The sequence below is a fragment of the Papaver somniferum genome, chromosome 4 (assembly GCF_003573695.1).
Source record: "Papaver somniferum cultivar HN1 chromosome 4, ASM357369v1, whole genome shotgun sequence".
NCBI lineage: Eukaryota > Viridiplantae > Streptophyta > Magnoliopsida > Ranunculales > Papaveraceae > Papaver > Papaver somniferum.
Window position 1 is genome coordinate 22,669,647 of NC_039361.1, and position 9,363 is coordinate 22,679,009.

Genomic DNA, 9,363 nt, shown 5'->3' on the forward strand with positions numbered 1-9,363 from the left:
AACTTAAGTTTATGGCCTCTTATAAAAACCCTAGAAATTTTTAATTGAAATTATATCTTACAACGTTAAACTAATAACTCTAGATCGAACGAAGGTGATAAGAGAAGATGAAACTTATCTTCAGGATCATATTTTATGACGAAAATCATTAGATTGTTGATCATGTTCATCAAGAACAAGTGTTGTTGATGATGGTGTTCATCACGTTTTTAGCACGATTTTTAGTCTCTTCAAGAACAAGTGTTGTTGATGATGGTTTTTTTGGTTCTTCTTGCTTGTTTTGAATTAAATCGAGATGAATCAACCGTATCTGAATTCCCAGTTCTACATCGCCTCATTCCTTCTCTCGATCTCTCTTCTTCTTTCTTCTTTATTTCCGATCTGATTTTCTCTCCTCTAAAACTAACATATTATATTTCAGGGATATTTCGGGTAATAAAAAATATTTATTTTTTTGGATCGTTGGAAAAAATGATTGACTCGTCTAAATTTTGGACTAAATTGTCTAAGTGGAGAATTTTGGACTAGCCAGTATTATGCTTGGGGTGACAAGACTAAAGTGTCTAAAGATCAACTAATATGAGATTAAAAGTTAATTTCTACGTATATTACACATTTGGTTAACTAGTCGATGGACTGCAATGTCATTTTACGTCATCCGTCAATTTATTTTGATTGGAAAGTTGTCTGGATAGCCCAGCTAACTGAAACCTTCAGATTTCAAACCCTTTTGTCTTGTTGTAATCTTCCCAAATATAACAGCTTATCGGAAGTGGTCGTAAGACTTATGGCTCCGCAGTTTTGTGAAGATTAATAGCTTATAAAATAAATTTTATAGAGCGTTTGGTTCTGCTTTTCTAGAATTAGAAGTCAGAAGCAAAATATTTTTGCTTCACAAAAAAATTTATCTTTTTTACTTCTAGAAGTCATTATGAAATTATATATCCAAACTAACTTTAAAAAATTTCGCTTCTAGACTTCTAAAAGCTAGTTTTTAGATGGTATCCAAGCAATGGTCTTGTATAAATTCAGGTAAGATACAAGACAGGAATGGATGTATGTATGGACTTCAGTAACTGCAAGCACTGTGATAAGTGGAGTTCACACTACATAGTAGGACATATAGGTAGGGGTGACCAGCAGATGATTTCATCCCATACGCTCACACAAGGATTTCAAATTTATCATCTACCTCATCCATTGAAATAAAGTTACATCATAAAGTTTGAATGCTGGTTATTTGAGGATTTTCCCTCTCTCATTATGAAATTCAAATGCAATATATTATAGACTCCCATGATACCAAGAACGGAAGCGTGATGGCGTGAAGGAGTAGATGTATCTGTCTTCACTTAATTTCACACCATACTACTACTACCTATTACATTTCCATGAATTCAGTTTTTAGACAACCAAAATGGTTCTATGGTCTAGTGGTCAGGACATTGGACTCTGAATCCAGTAACCCGAGTTCAAGTCTCGGTAGAACCTCATTTTTAAAATTTTTTTGTCTTTTTTAATGAAATCCAGCAACCCGATTTCAAATACAGAGTGGAAAACATGCGATAAAACTCAAAAGTATCCTCATCTTGTTTACCCGACTACCACACCCTTGACGTTCATGAGACTGAGGGGCACATGAGAAGACATGTAGTAAGAAGAATTTTGCGGAAAATAGAGAAATGTCACTGTTTTCTAATCCATCAAATCAAACCCACAACAAAAATATGTCCGATTCATCACTGCATCTGTCTACAACATCATCATCATCATTATTACTAGAGGTAAATCTTTCGCATCCTATTTACATGATCATGGTATCCTTGCGGATTTGTGCAATGGTAACTTGGCTGAAAAACATTTAGAGTTTAAGGTCCTAGCTCTTAATGGATCTTAACATGGTGATACATTGGGTGCCATGGAAGCACAGGCCCCCTCATCATATACAGGCTTTCTCTAGCAACCATGGTACAGAGGAAGGGGAGTTTTGTGATGTACTGAGTTATTCTATGAGGTAATAAAGAAGATGAGATGGTACTCTAAGCATTCAAGTAACTCAGTACCACGGTACTGCCTTCATTAACTTAATCTTCATCCCCTAACTGCGTTTCAGGTACAGGCTATTTAAGAGAAAGGCACTAGACGAAACCCTAAACATCACAGACTGCATGTGTGCTAGGATGGAATCCGTACAAGTAAAACTTACAGCAGAATTAACTGAAGTAAAAACGACTAAGTAATTTTACTAAAAGCTAAATACACCCAAGGAATAGTTGTAGGCACTCTGGTATCATGACAATACTCCCCCTTCTGAATATCCTTGTCCTCAAGGATGGTAGTGTGGAAAGTGTGCTTTGACATGCGATAATTCCTCCCAAGTAGCATCAGCCGCGTAGTGTGATACCATTGAATCAACAGTTGTTGCACTGCCGTTCCCTGTCGAAAAATCTGGCGTGAGTTCAAGGTGGCAATTGGTTTGAGTATGATTTCACCCTCTGAGTCCACCAATGGCAGTGTAGGAGCAGTAGTGGCAGAGGCGCCTATTTTCTTTTTCAACTGGGACACATGGAACACTGGGTGTATCTTGGAGTTTGGGGGCAGCTGTAGTTTGTAAGCAACTTCACCAATTCTTTGCAGCACAGGAAAAGGCCCATAATATCTGGCAGATAACTTGAAGTTCTTGCGCAGTGCCATAGAAGTCTGTCTATAAGGCTGCAACTTCAAATAAACAAGATCACCCACAAGGAATGACCTATCTGTTCTTTTCTTGTCAGCAAACCACTTCATTCTTTCTTGTGCTTTACGCAAAGTCTCTTTAAGAATGTCTAAAACATCATCCCTTCTTTGTAAATATTCTTCTACAGAAGCTACAGAAGTATTAGATGTTGTAGGAAAAACCAAATGAGGTGGTACATACCCATATAGTGCTTGAAATGAAGACATCTTCAAGCTGGTGTGATATTTGGTGTTGTACCACCATTCAACCAATGGAAGCCACTGAAACCATTATTTTGGCTTATGGCTTGTCATGCATCTCAGGTAGACTTCTAATCAAGCATTAACTCTTTCAGATTGGCCATCTGACTGAGGGTGATAAGCTGTACTCATGAAAGATGAGTGCCCAAAGTTCTGAAAAGTTCTTGCCAAAACCTGCTTGTAAAAACCTTGTCCCTGTCAGAAACAATAGAAGTTGGAAGTCCATGCAGCTTAAAGATAGTATTCAAAAACTCTTGAGCCACTGTGATAGCTGTGTATGGATGAGTAAGGCCAATAAAATGACTATACTTGGTGAACCTGTCCAGTACCACCATTATAACATCTTTGTTCTGTGACTTAGGAAGGCCCTCAAATGAAATACATGCTAATATGCTTCCAATCCTGATTAGGGACTGGAAGTGGCTGTAAGAGTCCAGCAGGGTGTTGATGATCAAGTTTGTTTTGTTGGCAAGTTTCACACTGGCTGACCAACATCAAGTTGTCTTGCTTTAAGCCCTTCTAGTAAAAGTATGTTTTAGCTCTAACATAACTACCATAAATACCAGAATGACCCCCAATGACAGATGAATGAATAGAGTGCAAAAGGTGTTGCCTCAAGTTAGAGTTGGTACCCACATAAATTCCCCCCTTGAATCTGAGGATGCCCTCCAAGTAGGTGAAATTAGGGACTACAGAGGGGTTAACCAAGAGCTGTGGAATAAGAGAAGAGGCCACTGCATCATTGGTGTAACTATTGATAATATCTTGAGTCCAAGCTGGAGCAGATAAGGCCATAGCACTGCAAGTTGGTATGGAATCAGTATGAGGAAGTCTGGAAAGAGCATCTGCAGCTTTGTTATCCAACCCCTTCTTGTAATGAATTGTGTAGTCAAATCCCAAAATCTTGATGAGCCATTCTTGTTGCAGTAAAGTGGTAATCTTCTGCTCCATAAAGTATCTAATGCTCTGCTGGTCAGTGTTGATGATGAAATGGTGACCAGTGAGATAGTGTCTCCATTTGGTCACTGCATTAACCACAGCCAGTAACTTCTTTTCATAAGTGGATAGCCCTAAAGTCTTTGGCCCTAAGGGTTTGTTGTAGAAGGCAATTTCTCTACCATCTTGCATGAGAACATCACCAATGCCTCTAGAACATGCATCAGTTTCTACTACAAAGTTTTGGTGAAGTCAGGAAGGGCAAGGAAAGGAGTGGTGCACATGTCCTGTTTAAGGGTGTTGAAAGCATCTTCAGCTGATTGAGACCACAAGAAGGAATTCTTCCTCAATAAATCTGTGAGAGGTTTACTGATATTACCATAACCCTTCAAAAACTTTCTATAATATCTTGTGAGGCCTAAGAAACCTCTTAACTATTTAAGAGTAGTAGGAATAGGCCAAGACTTCATACAAGCAATTTTCTCAGGATCAGCAGCCACTCCATTGGAAGTAATAAATGTGGCCTAAGTACTCTAGAGAGTCTTGAGAAAAACAACATTTAGAAAATTTGACAAATAACTTGTGTTCCCTGAGCAAGGAAAGAACCAAGGAGAGATGTTGAACATGTTCTTGGATGTTGGAGCTATAGATCAATATGTCATCAAAGAACCCAAGAACAAATTTTCTCAAATAGGGACCAAATACAAAGTTCATAAGTGCCTGAAAGATGGAACGTGCATTTGTGAGGCCAAATGGCATAACTTTGAACTCATAATGTCCATGATGGGTTCTGAAGGCTGTCTTATGTATATCAGGTGCATGAACCCTAATTTGGTGATACCCTGCCCTTAAATACAACTTAGTAAATATTCTGGATCCATGTAATTCATCCAATAACTCATCAATGACAGGTATAGGGAACTTATCCTTGATAGTTATGGAATTTAACTTTCTAAAATCAACACAAAACCTCCAAGTGTTGTCTTTCTTCTTCACTAGGAATGAGTGAATCAAAAGGGATATGACTATCTTGAATAATCCCATTTTTAACATTTCTTGTACTAAGGACTCCACCACTGACTTGTGTATAGATGGGAATTTATAGGGTCTGAGATTGACAGGTTGGGAATCTGGTCTAAGAGTGATTTGACGGTCTACAATTCTTGGTGGTGGTAATTGTGTTGGTTCCTCAAAAACATCAGAAAAGTTATTGAGCAACTCTTGAATTGGTGTAGGTATTGTAGCAAGTGGATCACTCATTGTAATAGAAAAGAATTGGCCTACAAGAGATGGAGTATTTTTCTTGATAAAATTTTTCATAGCATTACCACAAAGTAGCATGAGTGTGGGTTTAGTAGAAGTACCTTGCAGAGTTATTACTTGACCCTTGTGAAGAAAAGAAATAGATAGCTTGGACAGATTAAAAGTGACATCACCAAGAGTTCTCAACCAATCAACACCCAAAACTATATCACACCCTCCCAAAGGGATTAATCTTAAATATGTAGCAAATTGTTGTTGTTGCATTGTCCACTGTAGTTGTGGAAAGATCCCAGTACTTGTGATCTTAGATCCATTGGCCACAGTGACCAACATGTGAGCAGTTGGTTGAACTTCACAGCCCAATTGAGTGGCTAGAGCAGTATCAATAAAACTATGAGTACTACCTGTGTCCACTAACACTGTGATGGCTCTTTTTTTAATGAATCCTGAGATCCTAATGGTGTCAGGATTGACATTGCCGGTAAAGGCATGGAGAGAAATCTCCATATCTGATTCAACCAATTGAGAGTTCTAGCACATCGTCTTGAGGAGGAGAAAGTTCTAGCTCATCGGCTTCATGATCAGCTACCATCATAAATAATTGTTGGGATTTACATCTATGGCCTGGTTGGTATTTATCATCACAATTGAAGCAAAGGCCTTGTGCTCTTCTTTTACTCATTTGCTCATAATTGAGTCTTCTTATGGGTGGTATATAAGGGGTTTTAGGTGGGGGTGTAGAAGTTTGAGGGATAGGTGTAGATGAAGAAGCACCCATTGTGGAAGGAACTGTAGGTGTTTTTGGTGGTGTAAATTTGGAGTAAGTGAAAGTGGTGGGTGTTGGTTTATATGAAGTGGGTTTTGAGGTTGAGGATTGTGATGAAAGAGCTAGTTCTTGTAGTCTAGCCAAATAAAATGCTTGAGCGAGGGTGGTAGGTTTGTGCATCTGCACAGATCTCTTCAAAATATCTTTTAACCCACTAATAAAGCTCAACACAAAGTAGTCATCAGTAAGGTGAGGATGTTTACTCAACATTAATGCGTTTAACTTCTCAAATTGCTCAAAATATTCTTCAACAGAAGTAAGATGAGATAACTTATTGAAACAACCCACGTAATTATCATTTGCTAGATCCTCAAAACGATTACAACTAGCTTCTACAAAAACAGGCCAAGAGATGAATTGTTTACCAGTAAGGAAATCCAGAAACCATGAATCAGCTTTTCGATCCAAGTATAAAGAAGCAATTTCAGTTTTCTGCTCATCAGGAGTTGAGTGGATCTGAAAGAATCGTTCACACTTGCGAATCCAGCTACGAGGATTTTCACCAGTAAATCTAGGGAAGTCTAGTTTAGGAAATTTAGAGAAGGTATTGACAGGATTTTTTCGATGGGTGTTATTTGAAGCTTGTTCAGAATTAGGTTCAGGTGGATCTGGTGGTGTTTTAGATAGAACTTGAATAAGTGCGTTAAACTTAGCTTGGTTTTCCTCAGAGATTTTAACCAAAGAAGCAAGTAAGGTATCTTGTCGTAGAGCAGCTTCCTTACGCTCAGCTGCATCAAGGGTGTGTAGATCTGTGAGATTCTTCATCAGTTGAGATAGTTCACGGGCGGTGGTGTCTACATCTTTGGTAGTTGGACCAGTCATGGCGTAGAAAAAGAGAGAGGAATCGACTGGGTGATACCAAATGTGATGTACTGAGTTATTCTATGAGGTAATAAAGAAGATGAGATGGTACTCTAAGCATTCAAGTAACTCAGTACCACTGTACTGCCTTTATTAACTTAATCTTCATCCCCCTAACTGCGTTTCAGGTACAGGTTATTTAAGAGAAAGGGACTAGACGAAACCCTAAACATCACGGACTGCACGCGTGCTAGGATTGAATCCGTACAAGTAAAACTTACAACAGAATTAACTGAAGTAAAAACGGCTAACTAATTTTACTAAAAGCTAAATACACCCAAGGAATAGTTGTAGGCACTCTGGTATCATGACAAGTTTTTCTGGACCCTCCAACCATATAAATTCCATCAGCAGCAGCTGGAATTTATCTTTACCTAAAGGACTGCAAATTGACAAACGTAAACCTGAAAACATGTCCTTCAGCTCGCGCAATGAGCTGTTTCGTCAGGCAGGCACGGGATGTTTCATATATTGGTAGAAGTTATTCAGCATATATTATCGAACAACTATCGCATCTTTCAGAATCTGGAGGTTCCGTGCATATTGTAGCGCTAATACTCGAGCCATTCATACATGCTGGTGGTGGGATGCATATGATTGATCCACTTTTTCAAAGAATACTTGTTAATGAGTGTCAAAGTCGATGCATCCCTGTTATATTCGACGAGGTTTTTACTGGTTTTTGGCGCCTTGGAATCGAGTCCCCAGCAGTTACTTGGTTGTTTACCAGATATAGCGTGCTACGAGAAGCTGATGACTGGTGGGATTATACCGTTATCTGCCACATTGGCCTCAGATGCTGTTTTTGATGCATTTAAAGGGGACTCCAAGTTGATGGCCCTTTTGCATGGGCACTCTTACACTGCACATGCTATGGGTTGCACAGCAGCTGTCAAAGCAATTCAATGGTTTAAAGATCCTTTGATAAACTTCAATATTACCAGTGAAGGGAATCAGATGAGAGAGTTATGGGATGCGGAGCTTGTGAGCCAGATATCATCACATCCTGGGGTTAAAAGAGTGATAATGTTGGGAACTCTTGTCGCCCTAGAACTCGAAGCACAAGGCAGTGATGTTGGATATGCTTCTACATATACCATTTCACTTGTACGCAACCTCCACTACAAGAAAATCTAGCTATTGCTACACCATATATTGCTACACCTTCAATATAGGTGTTGCAAAAGCAAATTTTCTAGTCAGTACTTTTCAGCTGCAGCTAAAAGCTATAATTTACTGCTGCAAAATGAAATTTTTGTCACACAACTGTAACAATGAGTGTGGCAAAAAAGTATAATCACTTGTTGCAGCAATAAAGATTGGGTGCAGCAAAAGACGTCTTGCTACATAGGTTATCGCGACACTAGTAGGGGCTTATGCCATAGCCATTGGATGCTGCAATATATTAAGTTTCTTGTAGTGCTCCGAGAAGATGGCATCTACATGAGGCCTCTAGATAATGTTATTTATCTAATGTGTGGACCCTGCACATCTCCTCGTATCTGCATCCAACTGCTCAGTAAACTTTATAGAGGGTTGCAAGAGTTCAACCAATCTAAAACGGAAAAAATTCAATACTGCAAACCTTGAAGATTTATGTCGGGACGATGTAGTTACTGTAAGTTAATTCTTCCAACAATGTAATATACATGGATTTCTAGAGTCGTGATCAGCGTTGCCATTGGCATGTCACTAATTTGAGAGTCTGGGAGGGGCTTTCATAACTACAAGCACTGGAATAAATATAAGTTCATTGCATACAATCTTCATGAACAAAGGCCAAAGCAAAAACAATCAAGATTTACACAGGATGCACACTGCTTGTAACGCTATATGCAAGATCAGCTCATGCACGAGGCATCCTTACCGAGCAAACCCGCATCTAACTTGTAGTTTTAGGAATGATCCTCTTATGATTCTCACCATCACTGCTCTTGGCAGAACTTTGATCTGGAACCACAGTGTCGACAAGGAAGTCGAATATATCAGTTTCAATCACGGCAGATGCAACGTCCTCTTTATGTAATGTTCTTCCCTTGCCTTGAAGTGTCTTCATCCATGACCTGACTGTTATTTCTTCTATAAATAGTTCACAAGCTTTTGAAAACAAAATTGGTGCTTCACCTGATATCATTTTTACGTCATCCCCAGATTTCTTCATTATCTTCTTTATTCTTGCTAATGGTAAAGAATGTGGACCTGTCTTACCGGATATACCACCGGAAAGCATTCCTGAATATACACCTGGTTGTCTCATTATTCGGTATCACACAAAGCTAAAAAGATGGTGAATATGTTCGATTGAATAAGAAAATTACAAAACTTAAAAAAAAAAAATTAAATTTATTTCTAATAGCTTACCGAATTTGATTTTATTATAGTGATGAAAATTCAGTTATATATAAGCTATGGTCGGAAGAGAAATGTGGGTTGAATAAGTTTGTGTAATTGATAGCCGGCTTGGCCTGCTAATTTCATGGCCGGCAGTAGTGGCATATAAA

At 38.7% G+C, this 9,363-nt stretch overlaps 1 protein-coding gene, 1 non-coding gene and 1 pseudogene across 2 annotated transcripts; 2 read left to right on the forward strand and 1 right to left on the reverse strand.

Annotated features, from left to right (window-relative positions):
- Positions 1 to 1,012: 1,012 nt before the first annotated feature.
- LOC113272167 lies at positions 1,013 to 8,452 on the forward strand (annotated as a pseudogene).
- On the forward strand, positions 1,420 to 1,491 carry TRNAQ-CUG. The gene has a single exon. It is a non-coding gene; the product is annotated as a tRNA-Gln (tRNA).
- A 292-nt stretch (positions 8,453 to 8,744) lies between the features above and the next one.
- On the reverse strand, positions 8,745 to 9,119 carry LOC113272168 (nuclear transcription factor Y subunit C-1-like). Its single transcript, XM_026522057.1, has one exon. The coding sequence runs from the start codon at positions 9,117 to 9,119 to the stop codon at positions 8,745 to 8,747; it is 375 nt and encodes a 124-aa protein (XP_026377842.1).
- Positions 9,120 to 9,363: the final 244 nt, after the last annotated feature.

Bases quoted from the DNA above. Each gene is read 5' to 3' on its own strand.
- LOC113272168 (XM_026522057.1), bottom strand. From the start codon at position 9,119: ATGAGACAACCAGGTGTATATTCAGGAATGCTTTCCGGTGGTATATCC.